At 38.2% G+C, this 25,770-nt stretch overlaps 1 protein-coding gene across 1 annotated transcript in view; it reads left to right on the top strand.

Moving 5' to 3' along the window:
- rin2a (Ras and Rab interactor 2a) overlaps nt 1-25,770 on the top strand; it is a 64,781-nt gene that overhangs the window by 22,188 nt on the left and 16,823 nt on the right. Inside the window, exon 8 of the mRNA XM_057848718.1 lies at nt 6,691-8,253. Coding sequence (XP_057704701.1) covers nt 6,691-8,253 — 1,563 coding nt within the window. The remainder of the gene's footprint in view (nt 1-6,690; nt 8,254-25,770) is intronic.

The raw sequence follows: 25,770 nt of genomic DNA, 5'->3' as shown, positions 1-25,770 counted from the left end.
TAGATTTCTTGAAATAAGAAAAATAGCTATCTTAATTTAGCTTAATAAACTTAACAGATTTACTTTAAGTAACCAATAAGTATATTTAATTAAAAAAAAAAAAAAAAAAGCTTGTTTGTCAGAAATGTTCTTAATTCAACAATGGATATTGTTCAAAACATTTGAAAGACATTTTTTCTTGATTTAGGTGAAAAATTACCAACTTTTAGATGTATGGGCTTAATAAGAACAAATAGTAATATTGTCTTAAATTGAATTGAGTATCCCGACGCGTTGATCGCTAGGGTTGTTCCGATCATGTTTTTTTGCTCCCGATTCGATCCCGATCGTTTTAGTTTGAGTATCTGCCGATCCCGATATTTCCCGATCCGATTGCTTTTTTTTTTTGCTCCCGATTCAATTCCAATCATTCCCGATAATTTTTCCCGATCATATACATTTTGGCAATGCATTAAGAAAAAAATGAATAAAACTCAGACGAATATATACATTCAACATACAGTACATAAGTACTGTATTTGTTTTCTATGACAATAAATCCTCAAGATGGCATTTACATTATTAACATTCTTTCTGTGAGAGGGATCCACGGATAGAAAGACTTGTAATTCTCACCAGTAGGTAGATGGCAATATAGTGTAAAGCGCTTTGAGCGCCCTGAAAGGTGGAAAAGCGCTATATAAGTATAACACCATTTACCATTTACCATTTAAAGGATGTGACTTTGTATATTGTGACTAAATATTGCCATCTAGTGTATTTGTTGAGCTTTCAGTAAATGATACTGTAGCCATTTAACTGCTCTGCCCAAATGCATGATGGGAAGTGCAACCATGACCGTGCATAGTGACACCAATTGATATATCTTCTCTATCTTCTCTTCTTCTTTGAGAAATAACATATGGTGTTAAGAAAAAGACCAACTACTACCTTTCTTCCGCACATTGCTTCCCACGATATTTTAATTGTTGAGAGGGGGATTTTAAGGCTTTAGCCAATTAAATAAAGGCTCCAAAGACTGCCTAAATTCACTCTACTCATTTTACACTGCCTTTTACCTCTATATATAGGTAAAACGGTGCCTTTATAGATTGAACGCGACAATGCGTGAGTGGGTCGCGCAGTTAATTGCATTTTGTCTGTAACGTGAAATACAATTAGAAAATGATTTAATTAAAAAAATATATATACCGTATTAAAAAAAGGCATGTCCGATATTTTTTTGCCGATTGCGATACTTTGAAAATGACGTGATCGGACCCGATCGATCCCGATCGATCGGGACATCTTTATTGATCGCTTAACTAGTCTTTAACACTCAAAACAAGATGGGACAATTATTTGATTAGATTGAAGAAAAAAATTCTGATTAAGACGTTATGAATTTGCAGTGTGATATTTCTGCACTGCAAAAACACACCTGTTTAAATTCCCTTGTTTTGAGTGTAAATTTACGAGAAATAAGTCAAATTATCTGCTAGTGCTTCAAGTAAATTTTACTCACATTTCTTGAAATAAGAAAAATAGCGAGGCTTTCATTATACTGAAAATAAGCTTAACAGACTTATTTCAAGCAACAAATTTGTATATTTAATCTTAAAAAAAACTTTGAACACTCATTTTAAGTAACATTTTGTGTATAATAAGCCAAAATCACCTTTTCTTAGGAGCAAATCAAGGAAATCAAATCTTTAATAAAAAAAAAAACAAACAAACAACCAAACAAACAACAACAAAAAAACACTCCTATCAAGCTACAAAATGTCTAACAGACTAGCATCAATCATTCTTCAACATATTTACGAAAAATAAATATTAACTGCCCAGTTTTTTTTTTGCTTTTAACCAAGAATCAAGACTGTGTTACGTCCATATCTATGGAGAATTCGGGGATTTAAGCATTTACTCACAAGAATTTTCACCGGAAAAGCTCTGTTTACATAAGGGGGCCGCCACATTGACTGACAGACTAGCATCGTACTTCGACTTATTTACGCAAAATAAATGCTAACTGCACGTTTTTTTGGGGGGCTTTTAACCAAAAATCGAGACTGTTTTACGTCCATATCTATAAAGAATTCAAGGATTTAAGCATTTATTCACAAGAATTTTCAGCGAAAAAAGCTCTTGTCTGTGATTCCAGTTGGGCAGCTTTGACGCCACGCCAACAATGCAGGCCCCATTTTAATCGGCCCTGTGCCCCAACATCATTATGAAGTCTGATTAAGTATATTCAATCTAAAAAAAAAAATTAAATACTCACTCTAAGCAACAAACCTAGGCAATTAAACCTTAAAATGCTTAAATTGCCCATTCTAAGCATCAGAACAACTCAGTTAAATGGTGAAATAAACTAAAAACACTTGTTTTCTAAGATTAAAATGTCTTATTTGTAACTCGTTTTAACATTAAAATTTCTGTTTGGAAGTTTTGAGATGAACTCTCGATAAAATTGACTTGTTCAGGTTATATTGGATTGCTTATTTTATGGTTTGGGGGGGAGGTAAATGTGTCAGAAATGCTCTTAAATTCAGAATAGATATCATTCAAAGCATTATTTGAAACCAAATTTTTCTAGATTCTGATTAAAAAAATAGCAACTTTTAGATGTAAAGGCTTAATAAGAACAAATAGTAATATTTACTTAAAGTGGATTAATCTTATACATTAATCTGTTAAAATAGTTTTAACACTCAAACAAGATGGAGAAAATTATGTGTCTAGATTTAAGAAAAAGAATCGTATTAAGACTTTATAAATTTGCAGTGTGTCCATTCAGGCTATCACGCTATGACTCAAATGCGATGACAAAACCTGCTTGACTTCCTCTATCTGACATCATAATAGGTGTCCAGTGTGACACGCCATCACAGCCATATTATTAATGTTGTTTCTAGGGATTTAAAAGGCAATATTTCCCTGTTTATGACCTAAATGGCTTCTTTTAGGTAAGGTGACAACGGAGAGGTTTGTGAGGTATATAAAACGGTGCTCTTATGTACACATAAAGGGGTTTGTGTGCGTGTGTAAGGTCAAAAGTAAGTTTATCTAGTGTAATCAGACTGTGACATCGCAGAGACGTATACAGTATGTCATTTCTGCTCATTGACTCACTACCATTGACAACAATGGACATTCAATCCACTTTAACTAAGTCTATCTGTCTATCTATCGTTCTCAATGGCAGCCAATTAGTCATTTCATGAAAACACATTAAAGCTGTTAGAAATGTAAGAAGTTTTTGGATGTGTTTCCTTAATTCCAGTGATAATATGCCAAAGTTACTTTTTGGTCAATGTAAAAATAGGACAGTTTTAGAGCAAGTCTGGCTCATCTATAACTGTCTCTTGGCAGCCAGTCAATCATCATTTAATGAAATTGCATATCATCTAGTGTTAAAGACTACATTAATCAAAACTTTCCTGAGACCAGACCTGACCGAGATCTAGACGAGATTAATTATTATTTAATAATATCTCGGTCTGCAGATTTTGTATATGGCGGAAAACACTCAGGTGACTTGAAGTTCCGCTCTGAGACCCTACTTGCCCAACTTTCAGAATTGTCCGATATGCATGTGTGATACATCATTGGTAAGATTAAAATCTCAATTATCTGGGGGAAGAAATTTTTTGAACAGGAGGGCGTTTAAAAAAAAAAGTTTTTTAAACAGCAAAACCCTATCTGGAGGTGAGAGCACGCGAGAGCAGAATACAGACGCCATGACTTTAACGAGATATTATCGCGTACTTACCTTGTTTCGATCCAAAAACTCCATGTAGCATACATCACCGAGTATCAAGGCACAGCTGTGAATGGCCACAGCTGGATTTTTGGGGGGATTTTATGGGTGAAACATGGTAATATAACAAGGGTCGCGATGCAGAAATCGAAGACATCAAGGAGTGGTCGAGGTTTTCTTTTTCATATAATTACCAATTTAAACATTTTTAAAAGAAAAAAAAAATCTTTGGATCAATTATTTATCATCTAACATATTGGAGAAAGTGCGACAGTAAAAAAAAAAAAAATACAGTTAAGCGATAGTTTTGAGGTAGATATCCGTGACTTTTTTACTGACGCCATTTTTTTCATTTTGACATAATTTGTTTAAAATAGGGCTGTCAAAATTATCGAGTTAACGGGTGGTAATTAACCTTTTTAATTAATCACGTTCAAATTAGGGATGTCAAAATTATCGCGTTAACGGGCGGTAATTAATTTTTTTAATGAATCACATTAAAATATTTGACGCAATTAACGCACATGCCCCCGCTCAAACAGTTAGTCCACTTGTTACTTGTGTTTCGGGGAGTTTTGTCGCCCACTGCTGGCGCTTGGGTGCGACTGATTTTATGGGCTTAAGCACCTATGAGCATTGTGTAATTATTGACATCAACAATGGTGGGCTACGAGTTTATTTTTTGATCGAAAATTTTCCAAATTTTCCAAAACGAAAACATTGAGAGGGATTTTGATATAAAATTTCTATAACTTGTACTAACATTTATCTTTTAAGAATTACAAGTCTTTCTATCCATCAATCACTTTAACAGAATGTTAATAATGTTAATGCCATCTTAATGATTTATTGTTATAATAAACAAATACAGTACTTATGTACCGTATGTTGAATGTATATATCATATCGTATGTCTTATCTTTCCATTCCAACAATAATTTACAGAAAAATATGGCATATTTTATAGATGTTTTGAATTGTGATTAAGTACGATTAATTTTTAAGCTGTAATTAACTCGATTAAAAATTTTAATCGTTTGACAGTCCTAGTTAAAATATTTGACGCATTTAACGCACATGCCCCACTCAAACAGATTGAAATGACAGCCCCAAAACATCAATGCTCTAGAGGAGATCTGCATGGAGGAATGGGCCAAAATACCAGCAACAGTGTGTGAAAATCTTGTGAAGAGTTACAGAAAACATTTGGCCTCTGTTATTGCCAACAAAGGGTACATAACCAAGTATTGAGATGAACTTTTGGTACTGACCAAATACTTATTTTCCTCCGTAATTTGCAAATAAATTCTTTAAAAATCAAACAATGTGATTTTCAGTTTTTTTTCTTCCACATTCTGTCTCTCATGGTTGAGGTTTACCCATGTTGACAATTACAGGCCTCTTTAATATTTTCAAGTGTGAAAACTTGCACAATTAGTGGTTGACTTAATACTTATTTGCCCCACTGTATACAACATCCTTCCAAATGCCATCCAGGATATTTTACAAAACCTTCTACTGAAAAACTTCATGAAAATATTTTCAAACTACTGCCGTTGAGGAAAGTAAGGAAAATAAAACGTCAACATGTAAAACCAATGCATTTAGAAAAGAAGACAGCGATTGTAAACAAGGATAGAGTGGGAGCACAGACGGGGGTTGGGCATGTGTCCATGAAAGAATTACAGGCAGAGAGTTGAAAGGGAGGGAAGGAGGCGGGGAAACTCTTCTAAAAGCCCTCCCAAAAACACATTACCATGACGGAGTCATCACAAATATTGAGTAGGAGTTTAGCTCAAGACAGAGTTTCAGCCTACGTGGACATAACAGTGTTGTTACCACATTAACCATTCAAAGGGTCCTGAGACTTCGGAACAGATACATTACAAATCTCTCATCTGTTTCGGATCACGGTAAGTATTGCTGTCATCTATTTTCTGTTGTTGGGAGGAGATGCTCTGTTTACATCAGTCTTTTTATTTCCCATTTCACTGCCTGGCACATGGGGGCTTCAGAAGGTTATCAATTTGCAAACAAATCCCTTGAAGGCGATGCCTGTAAGCTTGAAAAACTGAGCAGCTGCACTTTTGGATTGCGTTCAAAATGTATTTCGTATTTGGTTTAAGTTGACTCATCGTATTGAATATTTAGTTGATAATCCTTAGCAAATACTGCGCTTGGTAAGAAACTGATTTAAAGCGAAGCTAAAATGGAGACAAAGATGAAAGCCTAAACTATACACGTTTTGAGGGTTGAAAAAAAGCATATTGTTGTATAAGGAATAATGTTTTTCCGGCCGTTTTTTTGTCTCAGATGTGGCTTTAAGTTGGTCAGGAAAAAATCCAGCTCCATCAGGTTTTTTAAAGGCATGATTCAGTTGGCTTGATCTGGCTTGTGCGTGCATGTGGGAAAGATCTAATTGAGCATGTGTGTTTATTTACAAAGAGGCCATCAACCTTTGTAGTTTATAGGTGATCTTAAGTATTGTGTTCTGGTGATATGTGGAATGTCGTTTCTGAAATTTTGAATTTAATATCTTCTTTCATAGTGAAGAATGATTCATTTTACAGTGCTAATGATGCAATATCCACTACTGTATTCAATGTCACAAAGCTTTGATAGCAAACCACTTTGAAAGTGATGTCAACATAACCTGAATTCCAGACAAAAAATGTCATTGTTTTCTAATAAATCAAAGGGGGGGAAAGCACTTTAGTTCATGTTGACTATTTAATAGTTCTTAGTCCAGTAACTAAGTGCAAGACAGAAGTTGATCTTAGATTAAGGTTAGATTAATTCTGTGTTCTTGCAATAATTATTATTTTTCAAACATAATTAGCCCTGATCTTAAAAATGTAGTGTTGATTCTTCTTTTAGTTAATGATTATATAGTTCTACATATCTATTGCACTGCAAATCAACTTCAAATGTTATATTCTATCTTCCAGGTTTCTGGGACACTGAACTGTGCCGGAAGAAGGGTACTATTTGTTTATCGGGATCCACAACTCCTGACAAACTGCCTCCACCTGGCCAGCGACCACTCTCAGTTGCCACCACAAGCCGCTCTCGGCTTCGGACTCGCAGCCCATCAGAGCTCGAGTGTATCCAGTCGAATGGTGCCCTCTGCTTCATAAATCCTCTTTTCATTAAAGTTCATCAACAAGACAGCAACGACAGCCCGGAATCAAATTCTTCTGGTCTGAATAACAAACTTCTAAATCAGAACCCAGAAACAGAAACACTGCAAGTCACTGGTGACAGGCCTGCTGATATCATTGACAGCCCACTGTCAAATGAAGTAAAATCTCATAGCCTCGGTAGCAACACAGAACAGCGGGCTGAAACGAAGCAAAGTCCTGTAGACACTTCTTCAAGGTCTGTACCTACCCGTCCGCCACCGCCCCGCTTTGGAGCGCAGCAATCGCCTCGGCAACACAGTATGCCAGAAAAAATTCCATGGCTCAACGTACCCAAGGAGAAGACGGAAGAAAAGGAGCGTAGCAATAGTCTCCTATCACGTCTTGGTTCTTCATTAAGTACCAGCCCCTCATCATCCCCTCCTAAGAGACTCAGCATTAGCAGCCCCATTTCCATTCCCAGACCCTCTCTGCCCATTTCTTGGTCGTCTCTATCCTCCTCACCTCGGAGGGGCAAACCCTCACCATCTTGTTCCCTGGAGGATGCCCAGTGTCACTTGGCACTAGAAGACCAAACTATCGAAAAGGCCCTTCTAAAGGCTAAACTATCTCAGCAGAATGGCAGCAAGGCTTGCACCCAGCCCAGCAGCAGTCTTCCAGAGTCCTCCAGTAAAGAAGGAGCAGAGCGAGGAGAGAGTGGTGGAGAAGCAGCAGATGAATGCAAGGGGCTTAGCCAGCGTCTGAGTGACATGAGCTTTTCCACGGATTCTTCAGACTCCCTCGATCTCTCTATGTCCTCCGCTTTCTTCCTTCCTCCTCTACATGACCCAAGTCCACCTACAGTGGCTGATTTTAACACCCACCTCCCCCTTTCATTACCCTCGTCCCATCTACTTTATTCCAGCATGGAGGAAGACGATGACGAGGAGGATGATGACGATGAAGAGGATCCTGACTATGGGGTTGTCCTAGAGAGTGACCAGGAGCAAGACCAAGACCTGACTATGATACCGCCCGGGCACAGGTTAAGACGCCGGCCAAGCGCCAGCGCTTTGGTCCTACAGAAAGCACTGCGAGGCCATCTACGGAAGATGAGCGGTGTTTTTAACTCACTATTGACACCTGAAAAGAGAGCCATTCGACGAGTGATGGATTTGTCCAGGGATAAAAGTTCGTACTTCGGATCACTGGTGCAGGATTTCCTGAGCTACATGGGCGACGGGGCGGGCACCCCGACTTGGCAGAGCTTTGCTTCTGGCCTGGAGCTACTTCAGACTCTTCGTCAGTTTATCACTCAGATGAAGAGTTATCTGCGACAAAGCTCAGAGCTGGGTTTGCCCATTGAGAGCCTCATACCTGAAGACCAAATAGGTAAGTGTGGGAATTTTGTTATTTTCTCCTTAGGAATAAGTTTTTGCAACCTGGCAAGCCAGACTGACTTTTGCCATGTACAAGAATCATGGCAAGTCAGTCTGCTATGATGTGGTTTTGATTGGATTTCCACTCCAATCTGGACCGACGAATCATAGCGCGCAAGGCGGGACTCCAGAGCTCTTTTACACTCCTGGGAGTTTTGGAAGGTGGTGTGCATCTTTTCTTTGTCCCCTTAATATCAAATATAAGTCAATGGCACTTTTTTCATCATCCTGATGACTGCAGTTATAGTGACTGCATGACATGATTGTTTAAGAACGACAAACACACAACAACCAACATCGTCAGTCTTACTCAGTTTTGTCACATCCTTGCTTCTGTGATCGGTTCTTTCAGATACAGTCTCTGCTTGTTAACCCCACCTCTTGCATCCATTTTGAAATCCAGCCCAAACCACAGAAGACCAGGCTGACTTGTGATGTGTAATGTACATTAAGCCTGAACGATATATCGTTTAAACATCGCCATCGTGATGTGCACGTGCGCGATAGTCCCATCGCAAGCAAGTGCGATAGTTTTTTTTTTTTTTTTTTTAATCCATATACGCCTTGCTTTCTACTCTACGCACAGCCTCACACCCTCCCTCTCCCAGCCCTTTGTTCCTCTCAGTCACTGCGGCACTTGCTTAATAAAGTTAACGATGGCTTTGATCTGGCCAAAGAAGCACACTTCACACGGGCATCTGTCAATCATCGTTTAACTTGTTAAACAGTTTCTGCAAGGAAGCCGCGCTGGAATGAATGTGTGTGTGTGGAGACGTTGGAGACATATAAATGCCAGAAGTGATCATGAGGAGTTTGAAATTTCTACATGTCACTCCAACTGTCACAGCTAAGGTAAATAAACAGAAGCATTTAATAAAGCCAAGCATTTATCTACTACAGTACTTTATTCTTGTTCAAAAATGATTTGGTTGGACAGTTATGTTTAAAACTGATCATAATTTTGATGTATGAAGTGCTTAAAAAACATTTTATATACATTTTTAAAATCACTTTGGGGGGAAAAAGTGAGGAGAAAAAAAACGTTTTATATGTATCTCTTTCCAATGCTAAATCTGAATAAATACATTGAGCACAAAAAACACACCAAAAAAAAAAAAAAAATGGGGGGCGGGTGTGCTACTTCGCGTTTTTTTTTACTTATCGCGGCGGGTTCTGGTCCCCATTAACCGCGAAAAACGAGGGATCACTGTACACCGTGGTGATGGGGAGTCATCCAAAGTATTTCCAAACAGCTATTCAAGTCATCAAGTGAAAATTTCTTTTCAAAAAATTATATAATTTTTTTTTGATATCGCAATATATCACAAACACCCCAAAAAATCGCAACAATAGTTTTTTCCAATATCGTTCAGGCCTAATGTACATGGCCAGAGTCGGGCTGGCTTGCCAAACTAAAGTGTTTGAGTACAATTTCTTGTGAATGTGCTCTGCTTCCCTAAGCTAAGCTCAAGTTTTTGGTTTTAGTTGCAGCCAAGTATCGTCATTTTCGGACTACTTTTTTTCCCCCTCTTTTTGAATCCTGTGTTTTAGTGTCTAGTGTGGCTTATCTGTTGATTTATTTCGGTTAACAGGCAACACTTTGACAGCAGCGTCATAAGACTGTCATAATTATTACATGACACTATCATGGGCATTAATGAATGCTTATGAAGGTTGTCATTTAGTGTCGTCCAGCAAATTACCGTAATTTCCCGAATATAAGGCGCACCTGTGTATAATGCGCACCCCAAATTTTCTACGGAAAATGATTGTACCCGTTTATAACGCGCACCCTAATTTTAGCACCAATAAACAGAAGACTACAAGAAAACAGAGCTCGTGTACAGATACAGAAATATAATTTTACTGACTGGTGAAACACAGCACAAGCATAACGTTACCATAAACTAAAAAAAATATTTACGGTAATAATATGATTTGACAACTTCTCCAACTTACCAGAATATAGGAGAAAACAAAACAGATGTGACTTTTCTTTTAAAGGCTGCTGTATAACTTGCTCCTTTCATCATGATGAATAAATGTTTCTTCCACGGATTGATACGGTAAAATAAAAGTGGGGACTGAAGTCGCTATTGTTATTTGGGGAGTTTCTCGAGGGACAGATATAGTTGACGGACACAGGAACTCTGTGTTATGTTACGTTTGTTATGGTCCGAGTTGCCGAGTTGCAATAAACGTTGACTCAAATGAGTTCAAGAAACTAAATTCTGTTCTTTATGATGAGTGAAAAAAGCAGAATTTAACGTAGATGAAATCATTCGACCAATCAGTGTGGTATTACCGAAACAAGTATTACCGAAACAAAATGGTGACGTCATGTACCGTAATGGTTGGCAACGGATCGCCGCATACGTTTTCTCAACACAACATGGCCGTGTCAATAAGAAAAATCTGTCTTGAGAAATATATATAATATAAATATTTCTGTCTCCATCCATGTACCCGTGTATAATGCGCACCCATGATTTTAGAAGTTGATTTTGGGGGAAAAAAGTGCGCGTTATATTCGGGAAATTACGGTATGTCACTACATTGATGTCCAGCTAGGATCTTTTACATCCATTCAAAAGTGAGATAATTTGCCGTATGACACAAAATGACATCTGTCATAAGCATTCATTAAAGCTCATGGCAGTGTCATGTCATAGTTATGATGGTCTTATGGCAGTCTTATGGCACCACTGTCAAATAAAGTGTTAATAAATACCATAACTAGAAATTAATGAAACAACTAGAACAATAACTGAAGAAATAATTAGCACAGAACATGAATTCTGATTGTAATTTACATCTGTAGCGCTGCAATGCATGCTAGAAGGCATGTTGGATAACAACAGTGTTGACAGCAGGTGGCAGTAGAGGTTGACTCATGGCCAAATTAAGCCTTTGAAGCAATGAAGCTTTGCAGGCAATTGGTTCACAGCTTCATGGGATGCATTTGGTCTTATGAGTCTTTTGTCTTTGACAGGTTTATAGTCCAGTGCGCTCTATAGTCCAAAAATTACGATAATCTCTATTTTCTCTCATACTTTCCATTCAGACTATTCAATTATACGAATCTCAGAATTCTCATTCAGATTCTTACATCTGTAACAATTGACTTTAAATAAACTCTTTGCCATTGACAGCAATTGACGTCCAATCCGTGATAACTGGGAGGGCCTGCAGCGAATGAATTGTTTATTCACTGTGCCACTACAAGTAATACATTCATTTAAATTCACAGCAGCAGGATGAAAAGAGCAACATCACTGGCAGTGAAAGAGTTAATATATGACATTTTGCAGTTTTATTATTTCTACTGTATAAGCATAATGACTTTATCATCAAGGATTAGGGAGTGTAGGTGTGTCATGTTATATCCAGTAATGTTTAGTCAGTTAGGAAGTATTTTTTTTCTCTTGTTCAGTTAAATTATTTTTAGAGTATATTTAGTAGTTTTATTAGTTTAGTTTTCGTTAAGTCAGGTGCAGGATTAAAAAAGAATAAATTGGTATAACCAACATTTTAAGTTTTGTCAATAATGTAAACATTAAATTTAGTGCTGCAATGATTAATCGATTAACTCGAGTATTCGATTAGAAAAAAACATTCGAATTAAATTTTGTTGCTTCGAGTATTCGTTTAATTAAAGTACTGTTGTAATGGTTTATTTTGAAAGTGTTTGCATTTAGTTTTATTGATTAGGGTGGATACAATACCGTCTGGTCTGCTTCTTTTCACATGGCTGAATCCAACTACTCCCTGTTAAGACCAACGTAAGCGAAGTGTTTGTTTGAGCTAATATTTTTTAATGCATTTATAATTTAGTTTATTTAGGTGCATTTATAATTTAGTTTATTTAGGTATATTCAGTTGCTTTTTGTGGGAATATGTGTCTAAACCATTTGTTAAGAGCATTGTAGCATTTTAGGCATTTTATAGCATTTAAGCTAGCGGAATTTTTTTGTGCAAGTTAGCCAGTTGTTTTGTTGTACATAGAGCAACATTAAAAAAACATTTTTTTATAGCGTTTTAGGTTCAGCTCATTTATTTTAATTTTTCATGTTCCTTATCCGATTACTCGATTATTCGAACTAACTAGTCCATCAATTAATCGACTACTAAAATATTAGATAGCTGCAGCCCCAATTAAATTTAGATATTGCTTCTGTGAGTGAAATAGAACAACAAAGTTGCATCTTTAATTTGAAAAAATTTTAGTTTTCTGAACACACTATATACTTTTATTATTTTTTTCCTCTTTATTTCAGTTAACGAAAATGTTTTATTCCAGGCTTGCCCGAGTCCGGTCCTCGAGAGCCCCTATCCACCTTGTTTTCCATGTCTCCCTCCTTTAACACACCTGAATCAAATGATCAGCTCATCAGCAAGATCTGCAGGAACCTGATAACGATCCTAGTTATTTGATTCAGTTGTGTTGGAGGAGGGAGACATGGAAAACAAGCTGGATAGGGACTCTCGAGGACCGGACTTGGGCACCCGTTTTATTCAATTTTTGTCATTTTGTCGTTTTTTTCATTTGGATAACGTTGGTAGGAAGTGGAATTAATTTGTAAAAACATTAATTATATCACTGAGTTTTTCCTAAATACTTTATTTTTCCACTAGTCAGCCAAAATGAGCTGTTTCGGCTGGAAAAATAGCTAATTTTATTTTGACAATGACAATTGTTCTGTCTTTCATTTACCAATCATATAAATTGCAACTCTCAACTTTTTTTCTGTCTATTCACATGTGAATGACATACTTGGAAGTAGTAGAGTTTTAGTTCATAGAATTGTTGCACAATATTTTGTTGTGACGGTGCTCCGTTCAAAGCCCAGCTGGGCTAGATGAACACAATAAGAGAGAAAGAGCAATTGAAGCAAAGCCCCTCCTTTCTCTTTTGCAGTCTGGAGGTCTCTGACTCTCACTTTGCATTTTTTGCCAGTGACTCTTTTCCTAACAGTTTTTCCAGATGCTGCCCTAGTTTTACTCACCATATACGCATTTTAAAGAAGTTGTGTTGTAAATGGGATTATTGTTCCTCTATTTGGTACATCATTAAACATAATTTGTAATATCACAACAAGCAACAATGGGAAAAAAGCACAATGTCATCACATTGTAACAGAAGATAATTCCTTATTGAAGAGGCTAGACTGTTTCTGTTTGGCTTCAATTCTACAGATCTCTTTGAGATGAGAAAGAGTAAGAGTTCTGTCATCTGAGGGTGTGAGTGGAAGTGTGGGGTTAGAATAGACCTCCTTGTTTTATACTCTTTCTCAAACACGGTTGCAGTTTTAGGGGTGGCCCCTGTTGCCATTTTAGCACAAAGCATGGCAATTGGTGAATCCTTCTTTTCTGAAGCGATACAGAATGATAGAATTTTGTTGATAGGATGTTGAGAGTAAGCCTAATCGTTCGAAGAACGTCATCGCGTTGTGCAGATCCGCAATACTTTCATTGCAAGGATGTGCGATATTTAAATTTATTTTTAGTTTTATAGTTATAGTTTTCTGCTTCATGCTCGTACAGCACCACAGCTTCTCGCCCTCTCTCCTTCTAAGCTGTGAGACCAAACTGTTTTTCTTTGTCACCAGTGCAGCTGACGTTTGGTACTTAAAGTTAGCGATGACTGACAGGTTTGTAGCTTTGATCTGGTCAGACAAGACTTAGTAGTTCTACGATCAAAGGCACAAATGTGTTAACAGGCATGCAAACTTGCCACCTTTCGGCGAAACTTCGCCGTTTTGAAATCAAAATGGGTCATTCTTCTGAATCACGTAGATCCGAGGAGAAAAAAATGGGGCGGGGGGTGGGGGTGTCTGTCAACGAGCGACTGAAACGGTTAACTTCAAAACCTTAGTCCATGCTCAAAACTACACTCTAGTCCAGGGGTCCCCATCTGCCGGGTCGCGGACCGGTTCCGGTGCGCATTTACTACCGAGCCGCACAGAAATAATAATTTAATAACGACCGCATTCTGGCCGAATTAACCCAGTGCCCCCGCTTAACACACCAATATCCCTGTCTACTCTAGATATAATACTACGGGATAGATTAGAATGTCGTCATAGAAATCCATTGATTGGACTGCTAGCAGTACATCTTGTTTGTGTATATGATATATCTATGTGCGCTTGTCCTCGATGATAACGTATTAGTAGGCCGCGGGCGCAGCACATTTGTTCCCGGAAATAATTAGCCCCCACACAAGCGAAGATGACTGGAAAACAGACGTCTTTGGAGATATTTTTACGGCGAAAAGGGCACCTGACGAGCCTACAACCTCGAAGACCCGCGAACGGCGAAGGAGTGGATTCGTGACCCGTTTGTGAATAAACCGAGTGATTCGAGCATGTCTGTGCAACAAGAGGACCAACTTGTAGATATCGCAAATGACGGCGACCTTATTAAACGTACATTTGAGACAACAACTCTACCGAGGTTCTGGATTACTGTCATTCCGGAATATCCTGACATCGCTACGAGAGCATTGAAAACCTTGTTGCAATTTCCAACATTGTATCTTTGTGAAGCGGGCTCCTTAATTAATGCTTAACGACAAGGCGAAGTCGTTAATGTTGAGAGCGGTGTGCAGTTTTTGTGTGCAGCTAACATGGCAGGATGTATCTGTGGAGAACTTTTCTACAAGTCCTTCCATGATCAAACGTAAGTCAATATTCCTTTCTTTCAAGAAAGTTTGTGTAGTGTTTACTTTGGAATCGCTGCATTTGCGCATTTTGCGGCTATGTTTAACGTTACGCGCATGCGCAGAACCACATTGTTGCAATTTTTGATGGGTTGCAAAATTTGTCAGAACACCGGTCCGTGAAAAAAAGACCCAAATAACACCGGTTCGTGGTGCAAAAAAGGTTGGGGACCCCTGCCCTAGTCCGATGACCTAGACCTATCATCAACACTCTTCTCGTGACAACAAATGACTGACAATAGTGAGAGACGGGAGTACAGCTTTTCTCTGCTTAATGCAAATGGGACATACTGTATATTTTATAATTTAGAATTTGTATAATTTGCTACTTAATGCTTCTTATATGTTCTGATTTCAGGATGAGAGATTTAGACTTGTATGTGTTAAATTATTATGTACTGTGTTTAATTCGAGATGTCTCTGGTTGCACTATGAAATGCACTTTTCCGCGCATGCCGTGTGTCCACGTTACTTTGTCACCTTTTTCACCCCCAACCAGTTTGCATGTCTGGTTAATCATCATTAAGCTTGTTACACACTAGCGGTAGCCCAGTCTGAAGTGTGCTGTGGCAACTCATTCATTGTGTAATTGAGAAGCTTTTCTCAGCAGCGTGAGTGAATTTGAGTAGACTCACTCAATGAAGCATTTAATACAGACAAGCATTTTCTTGTTTAAAAATAATTCACATCATAAAGGCGGCGTGCGTGGGTTTTCTCTGTGTTCCTGCCACACCCCCAAAAAATGTGCATGGGATGCTGATTGAACACTCCCAAATTGTCCGTAGGTGTGAGTGTGTGCATAGATGGTTGTGTGTCATTATGTGCACTGCGACTGGCTGGCAACCAGTTCAGGGTGTATCCTGCTTTCTACCTGGAGTTAGTCGTGATAGGCTCCAGCACCCCGATACCTTCGTAAAGATAAGCGGTTCAGAAGAGGAATGAATTATATGAATGTTATGGAGAGTGATTAAAAGTATGGCATTAAAGGTGACACAATGAAAATGTGGGTGCGCTTACATTTTGTGCTGGTTCACCTTCAGAAAAAAGTTAGGCGCATTAGTGCAACCAATGAAAAATTAAGTTTGTAGCCTTGGCAATATATATTGCAATGTTAGTTTTTTTCCAATATCGTTGGACACACAGAGCTGTTCAACTTATGTGGTGAAAATGCTTCTAGTTTTAATATCACAAATAAAATATCGCAATGTATTGCAACCCCACCAAAAATCGCAATGATAGTTTTTCTGATATCAGGACTATTCTAAAGTAAGTGCAATATTAATGCTGCTTTTCGTGTTTAGAATGGCTTTTCAAAAACGTGATTATAATTATTGTTCCATGTATTGCGGTGTTCCTCAACCTTTCTTGCACCACGGACAGGTGTGACGTGGGCCGTTTTTTCACAGACCGGCAAAGTGTGGCAGAAAATGACAGTAGGCTACATATAAAATAACACGAAAGGGCTAAAAACGAACATTAAGTGCAGGGAAATTGTAACTCACCATACGCTGAATCAACCTTTTTTAATAGTGGCCTCTCCTCGCCATTCTGAAGCTAATGCTAACGCGAATGCGAATGCTACGCTAACGCGACAAGTTACATTTAGCGTCTGAAGATCACTCATCACAGACTTTTAAAGGCTAAAGCAGCATTGAATATTCTGTCTTGCCAAGATAAGAAAACAAATCTTGCTGTGTTTCCAAACAAGCAAGATAAAGGTTAGCTTAGCTTAATTGAGGCACATCCCAAACTCTGGTGAGGAGAGTCAAGGAGTGGCACAGCACATCTTACATGAGTGAAGCGACCTAAACATTGTTACGATGCAAGCTAATGTACTCAACGTATAATATGAAAATGTCACGCATTATGAACATATGACCGAAACTTTTGCATTTTCGTCTCGTTTCGTCTCTCAAATGTGGTAGTCGTCTCGTTGTGTTCTCGTCTTTCAAGGCACGTTTTTGGCTTGTCACGTCGTCATGAAAACATTATTTTTCGTTATCGTCATTGTTGACGAAAACAACACTGCTGCAGACATGAAATATAGGACTTGGAAAGACCAACATGAAGTGCATTGCAGTCATCCAGCTTTGAGCGAACAATGGCATGATTTGCTTTTTTCAAGGTCATAGAGGCTAACAAAAGGTTTTTTAACGTCACATAGTGGTATGGCTTCACTTTTTAAATATCGCATAGTGCTAATATGTGATACTAAAAAACACTTGAGTAGAGGAAAATTTCTCTTGACATGTGTAAAATTTTAAGGTCGAAATGACTTCATTTAAAGCCATTATGGAAAGTTTTTGTTTCATGCCAATTATAGCGGACACAAAAACTTGACACATTCTTCCTTAGCAAGCATTCTAATGATTAAAAAAGTGTGGGAAACACTCGTTTACATATTTGTTAGTGTACTCAAGTTAGATAAATGGTCTGTCACCTTCAACCTGAATTGTTTTGTTTGACTCAAGAGCATGTAGAAAAGCTATATCGGGGTTGTGTCACTAGCAGGAAGCAAACAATCAAGAGATATCAGAAACGCCTCTTGTGCTGATTACACTAGGCTATATTTACCTCCTAAAAATTCAACTCTTGTCTAAAGTGGAACATCTTGGAAAGTCTCGATTAACTTTTTTTTATCATCATCCAATCGCGTGGCTCTTATAATCCTTCTGCTGTAAAATTAAATTAGTTTGGCACTAGTACACGTCCAATCTATTTAAAGTGAGAGGGCTCCCAGTTCAAATAAATTGGATGTCTATCGCCGTCACTGGCATCCAATTGAGCTAATATTCTCAAACATCCAACTATAATGAGAAGTTAATCACTGCATAATAACTACAATAACTTCTCACCCTTCAAAGTCATAACCTTGTATAGACCCTACCCTTGTGACGTCACAACTCCGCTCTCCTGAATGGTACCGCCCAATTGTCCGTCAAAACATAGTGTTAACCTGTTACGGCTACGTACATTCCTCCTATAGACCCTACCCACGTGACGTCACAACTCCGCTCTCCTGAATGGTACCGCCCACTTGTCCGTCAACACATCGTGTTGACCTGTTACGGCTACGTACATTCCTCCTATTTACGGCGTGTTTTTCTGCTCGTTAACATTAATAATCAAAATGGTGAAGGCGTGTGTGGCGGTCGGTTGCAATAACAGAGAAGATAGACGGAGAGACTTGAAGTTCTACCGGATTCCGAGAGACACGGAGAGGAGAGAGCGAGATGGGCTGCTGCAATTCGACAAGAAAACTGGGCTCCAAACGATTACCACAGATTATGTAGTAGTCATTTTATATCTGGTAAGATGCATTTAATATATATTTAGAGGCTTTTGGGCTGACAACCACAATTAAGATCATTGCTAGGCTAATCGCCGACAACATACACGTATGTATGTAGTGAGAGTGCTATCGCTAATCCATATAAACATTAAAAGCCCTAGCTCCATTGACAAATGACATGAAATACATTAGACTTGACAGTGGATGTTAGCAAGAACAAAAGATTTTGAATTGAAAATTTCGTAACTCACCTTCCGAGCACAAGATTCCTGCCGCATTTTCGTGTACGAGGACCTGTTTCACCCAACCAGCAACGTAGCATTTATAAGCCTCCAAGCTCTTAAAGTTTTTCAAACTTTCGTGAGAATAGGCTGATTTTGTGTGGACAAGATAGTTGTAAATATCAGATCAGAAATATCAGTAAAAGGTCAGGCAGAGACGGCGAAGGCAGCCGGTCAAAAATCATCGATTTAGGCATCAAATATGGATCTGGCGACTGTATAGAACGAAGCTTTTCCACATAACGCCTTTTATGCAACACATCCAGTGAGTTTACGGCATCAGAAAGCACCGGGTCTTCCATGAAATGCATTTTAAATTCCTCGATCAATTGAAACCAATGCTAATACAGAGACAAAATGACGGACAAGTGGGCGGAACCATACAGCGAGCACGTGGTTTTGTGACGTCGGTGGGTAGGGTATATTTACGGCGTGTTTTTCTGCTCCTTAACATTAATAATCAAAATGGTGAAGGCGTGTGTGGCTGTTGGTTGCACTAACAGAGAAGATGGAAGGAGAGACTTGAAGTTTTACCGTATTCCGAGGGATCCAAAGAGGAGAGCGAAATGGACGGCTGCAATTCGACGTGAAAACTGGGCACCAAAAAATCACCACAGACTATGTAGTAGCCATTTTATATCCGGTAAGATGCATTTAAGATATACTTAGAGGGTTTTGGGCTGACAAATAACCACAATTAAGATCACTGCTAGGCTAATCGCCGACAACATACACGTATATATGTAGTGAGAGTGCTATCGCTAAACCATATAAACATTAAAAGCCTTAACGCCATTGACAAACGACATGAAATACATTAGACTTGACAGTGGATGTTAGCAATAACAAAAGATTTTGAATTGAAAATTTCGTAACTCACCTTTCCAAGCACAAGATAGATTCCTGCCGAATTTTCGTGGACGAGGACCTGTTTCACCCAACTAGCAACGAAGTATTTATAAACCTCCAAGCTCTTGAAGTTTTTCAAATTTTCGTGAGAATAGGCTGATTTTGTGTGGACAAGATAATTGTAAATATCAGCGTAGCAGATGTCAGGCAGACAGGGCGAAGACAGTGGGTCGAAAAACATCGATTTGGGCATCAAATATGGATCTGGCGACTGTATAGAACGAAGCTTTTCCACATAACGCCTTTTATGCAACACATCCAGTGAGTTTACGGCATCAGAAAGCACCAGGTCTTCCATGAAATGCATTTTAAATTCCTCCATCAATTGAAACCAATGCTAATACAGAGACAAAATGACGGACAAGTGGGCGGAACCATACAGCGAGCACGTGGTTTTGTGACGTCGGTGGGTAGGGTCTATAGGCGTGTGCCGGTTACTGGTTTCAAGGTTTACCGTGGTATGAAAACGTCACGATTTCAAAACCACTAAAATTTTCCGTCATACCCTAGTACGGTAATTGCTATTTTACAAGTCTCAAAAATGCAGCCAGAAGTATCTTGGAGCGGCAGCGCTCACCCCTCCCTCTCCGGTTGTTGATGTGTGTGTGTGTGTGTGTGTGTGTGTCAGTGTCAGTGACGCTATTATGCTAAACACCAAAAAAGAAACACTCCAAACAAAAGGTGTACTTTTCTTGGATTTATGGAGGTCTCAAATCATGGTAACTGAAATATACAGTTTTAAAATGTTGTACAATAGTATTTTACACGTGTGATTAGCTTCATTAGCACAAACACAACTGAATGTGAGGAAGTTATCCATGAAAAAGTTTGCCAAAAACAAAACACAAATTACAAATTAACTAAAAACTTACAAAGACAAATGTTAGACTAGTCTTAGTTAGGAGAGCAACTTAGTCGAGGTCATAAATCTCACGGCCACTGAGAAACAAGCTTGAATGAAGGAAAAGGGACAACATCAAAGATCGCTAATTGCGACAGATGATCTTGCCCTAAGCACAAATGTACGCTCGCTGGACAAGGAGAGAGGTCTCACTCCCAGTGTTTTTAGATGAAACCTTTTAGGGCTGCAGCTATCGAATATTTTAGTAATCGAGTAATCGACTGAAAATTCTATCGATTAATCGAGTAATCGGATAAAACAAATATATTTTTAGGTGAAGAGCAATTATAAATATACATGAGAAAACAAGACATTTCATCTAATCTTGAACCATTTTCAGTCAATCAATGTCGATTTTCGATGTATATTGTTGAAAACAGCCAACAATTGCATCTCAGATGTAACTAGAATTTAAAAAAAAGACAAATTTACTGCTTTCACTGAAAAAACTTTTAGATCTTATTTAAAAAAAAAAATATATATATATATATACATTACCTAAAAATGCCGTTACGCTTGATAACACACATCACTTAAAAGATTTTTTTCCCACGTATTTCAATTTAATTTCTCTTTGTGTCAAGCCATTTTTAAGTTCTAGTTAAGTTTTAAGTTCGTCTAAACTGTAAGTCCTGATAGGATTTTGAGTTTTTGCAGTGTTCAAAATAAATGTATGATACAGGCGGTATTGGAGCACATTAGGGACCAGTGCTACTTGGTGTTTTATCCAGCAATGACTACTGAGCTAAAATTGATAGTTAGCATGATTAAGTTTTTATTTTACACCCTCATCAGTCCACAATGCTATGTTATGTTAAAGCCTGTATGTAAGACACGTTAGCCACGCATCGACAGTGGTCATAATTAATTGAAACCTAGCCCTCCGCAGGGCTAACGTTACGTGAGGTAGTAGCGACAGTAACGTTAATCTTGTTTATTAGCGTTTAGCGCTCTTTATTAGCGCTTAGCGCTCTACTGCTTTAAGATGGCGGCTGTTTACTAACGCTGCCCAGACGCGGCCAAGTCTGTCATTTTGCATCTAGTTCAACATACATGTGATCTCTATGAGACGCATCAGACGCTACCTGTACCAACGTAGCACCGTGCGGGTTAGTATTTAGCAACGTCGGCGTCGTTTGTGGCGGCTGTCGGCTGCAGTAAGTTTTTTTTTTCCCCTTCTTCCTCTCCGCACGTGACAGCGCGTTGTCCCGCATTAAAAGTAGTCCGAGCAAAACGTGATGCTTAGAGCTTTCAAAATAAACGATTACTCGAGGTGAATAAAATTATTCGGATCAGTTTTTAAACTCGAGTTACTCGAGTTGCTCGATTACACGTTTCAGCACTAAAACATTTACACAACAACATTCACATTTTAACTAACTTATCCACTTCTAACTTGTTAACTTATGAATTATGCGTCTTTTTAACACAAAGGCATGACATGTAGACTAGAGTTGACACAGTGGCTGAAAATGGCGAAACGTAACTTGAGCTTTTATCCCCTCAAATAAAAAACAAAAAAAAAGTAGTCAATATTTTTCAATTTTATTTAGAAGTGTTTTTACCTTTTTATAGCAATTAATTTAGTTCTTGCTCCAATCTTGAGCAACCTGAGCTGTGGCTGTGGGTAGTCTATAAGTTCTATTTATTTTAATTTTATTTAAAATATTTGTTTATTTTTAACATAAATTCATGTTCTGAAAAATAAAAAAATCCCGGAAAAGTTTTTTTTTTTCCCTTTAACCCATACCTCTCAAAATAACACATTTTGGAGCTATAATTGCCAATACCGTGATACTGTAAAACCGCGGTATTTTTGCTCACGGTTAGCGTACCGTCAAAATCTCATACCGGCACATGCCAAACCTTGTACGCCCAAAAATTAATCGAGATGCTTGACTGGACGCTTAGTTACCAAACCCAGATTGTTGACTGTGTTATTTTACAGTTTTGATGTATGTTCCATGCCTGAATGTGCGTCTTTAGTTGTATGGGGGACGGGAAACTGATAAGCATATGCTTTATCTCGTCTGCCTTTGTCGTCTTCTTCGGTTCCTTCGGGCAAATCATAATCGCATTTTGTAATTGCAATGATTGTCAATGATACCGATGATGATGACAATAAAATTCCATTAAAAAAAAAAAGCATGCTTAATTCATTGCTACATGCTGAAATAGGGCAAAATGAACTCAATACAACAACTAGATATTCTTTGTTTTAATATAGAAACAATGCACATTTCCAGCACTGTTTTTTGTTTCTATAGTCGTTTTAAGGAACAAGTTTCTTCAACATCTTGAATGAACGACAAATATTACTATCGATGTTTGAACTTCTGTTAAGATATTTCATTTGGTGTTCAATAAATAACATATTCAAGTTTTACTACCTGTTTCGAGACAATACTAAGTACAGTGTAAGCTGTGGATCCATTCACAAAATCCAAGGTTTTGTGGTCACTCTTTTCAGTTTCGTATAGCTGATCATGAGGAAAAAGGAAGCTTTGTCAGCCTTGTTTTTTTTTTTTAGTTTACTCTGAGTGTGCAGGCTAAACGCGAAACAGAGAGTGGTCTTAAAGGCCGGATTGTACCATGTAAACTATATACAGTGGTATGAAAAAGTATCTGAACCTTCTGGAAACAAACAATGACAGAAGGGGGAAAACAAGTAAGTGAACCATCACATTTAATATTTTGTGCCCCCCCCTTTGGCAGCAACAACTTTAACCAGACGCTTCCTGTAGCTGCAGATCAGTCTGGTACATCGATCAGGACTAATCTTGGCTGATTCTTCTCAACAAAACTGCTGTAGTTCAGTCAGATTCCTGGGATGTCTGGCATGAATCACTGTCTTAATGTCATGCCACCGCATCTCAATGGGGTTCAAGTCTGGACTTTGACTTGGCCACTCCAGAACGTGTATTTTGTTCTTCTGAAACCATTCTGAAGTTGATTTACTTCTGTGTTTTGGATCATTATCTTGTTGCAGCATCCATCCTCTTTTTAGCTTCAGCTGTCTGACAGATTGCCTCAGGTTTTCCTGCAAAACATCCTGAGAAACCTTTGAATTCATTCTTTCATTAATGATTGCAAGTTGTCCAGGGCCTGAGGCAGCAAAAATGCCCTAAAAAAATTATACTCCCTCCACCATGCTTCACGGTGGGGATGAGGTGTTGATGTTGGTGAGCTGTTCCATTTTTCCTCCACACATGACGTTGTGTGTTACTCCCAAACAATTCAACTTTGGTCTCATCAGTCCACAAAATATTTTGCCAAATCTTCTGTGGAGTGTCCAAGTGCCTTTTTGGGAACATTAAACGAGCAGCAATATTTTTTTTTAGACAGCAGTGGTTTCCTCCGTGGACACCATTCTTGGCATTAGTTTTACATATAATTGATGTTTGTAAAGAGATATTGGACTGTGCCAGTGATTTATGTAAGTCTTTAGCAGACACTCCAGGGTTCTTTTTACCTCTCTGAGTATTCTGCGCTGAACTTCTTGTGTCATCTTAGGTCAACGGCCACTCGTTGGGAGAGGAGCAGCAGTGCCAAACTCTCTCCATTTGTAGACAACTTATCTGACTGTCGATTGATGAGCATCCAGACTTTTAAACATGGTTTTGCATACTTTCCCAGCTTTATACAAATCAACAATCCTTGATCACAGGTCTTCAGACAGCTCTTTTGACCGAGCCATGATGCACATTAGACAATGCTTCTCATTTCTAACCAGGTGTGTGTTTTATACTGGGCAGGGCAGCTTTAAACCACTCATCACTGATTGGGCACACACCTGACTTAAAATTTTTGGTAAAAATTAGTATCAATTGCTCTTTGTCTCCTTAGACAGAGGGTTCACTTACTTATTTCCTCCCTTCTGTCATTGTTTGCATGCTATCCTCATTAAAATATGAAAACCTATAAATGTTTGGGTGCTTTTAGTTAAAGCAGACACTGTATTTTCATCTGTGTGATTTTGACAAAAATCAGATCACATTTGATGGTGATTTTATGCAAAAATGGGAGAAAGTCCAAAAGGTTCAGATACTTTTTCATAACGCTGTACACTTTTTGCTAGGGACGTGTCACGTGACGTCAATAAGACCAAACAGATTCAGATTCTTCTCTACACTTAAGTTAAAAAAGACACACATTTTAAGAAAAAAACACCTGACACAAAACAATCGGTGTTCAAACGTCCCTCTCGTCTGATTAATATGTAAATTTAGTAGATTAAATTAGCCGAATTTGCCTAGCAAAAGTCATGCTACTGTATTTACAATTTTCATAGCAAATCGTTCACACATAACTCCACAAACTGTAGCGCTTAACTTAATTACAAATGCATACACAAACATAAATTAACTAAAAAAAACTTATAGCATTATGTGGGCCAAACGAGAGGGCAGCTGTCCTATATCTATGTCAGACAAATCTCCTACTCCTTCATAGAAGCCGAGCCCAAAGTCCAGCCACACCCAATGCTGCCACCAGAGGGCAGTGTATCCTTCATCGTTAAATAAAATCAAATACAGTGGTACTTCGACACATGATCTCTTCGACATCTGACGTAAAATTTGACTCGCCACTTGTTTCTACATCCGACGACATGCTCGAAATACGACGATTTTTGACAGCGCCGCTGTTTCTTTGTTTTGCCGGAAGACGAACGCACGGCTGATTTTCTTGTAAGAGAAACCAACACTGGATCCAGAAAGGTTAGTGCAGGTGGAGAAAAAAAAGAAAAGGTGACGCTTACCATTGAAATGAAGATGTGGAACGAATTGATGGAATTATAATGTATTCTCATGGGAAAATCCTGCTCGACATACGACCATTATGACTTCCAAACAAGGTCCTGGAACGAATTAACTTTGTATGTACAGTCCCTGACAAAAGTCTTGTCGCTTATCCATTTTGTAGAAACAATTGCCAATAACCTGACTTTTAATTATTCAATTGGTTTCAGAAATAGCTCATATGAAAGCTAAGACCCTCCCAAATGACGTTGAATGTACAAAAATATATTTGTTTCACTGAAAAAAGATCATTTAATGAAGACAAAGGTCAAATTTTAGCAAGACAAAAGTTTTGTCACCAACAGAAAGTAGTGTGAAAATTGAAGAAAAAATGTACGTCAAATACAAAAATATGTTACATAACATAAGCGAATTAAATAGTGGTGCTGTGAGATCCAAATTTAATATTTTATATGACTTCCATGGGCTTGAAGGACTGCATCCATGCGGTTCGGCAAGGATTCATACAATTTATTGTATGAAGTCATCAGGAACATAAAGAAAGCAGTCTTGCATACATCCCAGAGTTCATCAACATTCTTTGGTTTTGTCTTCCATGCTTCCTCT

The sequence above is a fragment of the Corythoichthys intestinalis genome, chromosome 10 (assembly GCF_030265065.1).
Source record: "Corythoichthys intestinalis isolate RoL2023-P3 chromosome 10, ASM3026506v1, whole genome shotgun sequence".
NCBI lineage: Eukaryota > Metazoa > Chordata > Actinopteri > Syngnathiformes > Syngnathidae > Corythoichthys > Corythoichthys intestinalis.
The sequence above is the reverse complement of the archived record's forward strand: the minus strand, read 5'-3'. Positions and strand labels throughout refer to the sequence as shown.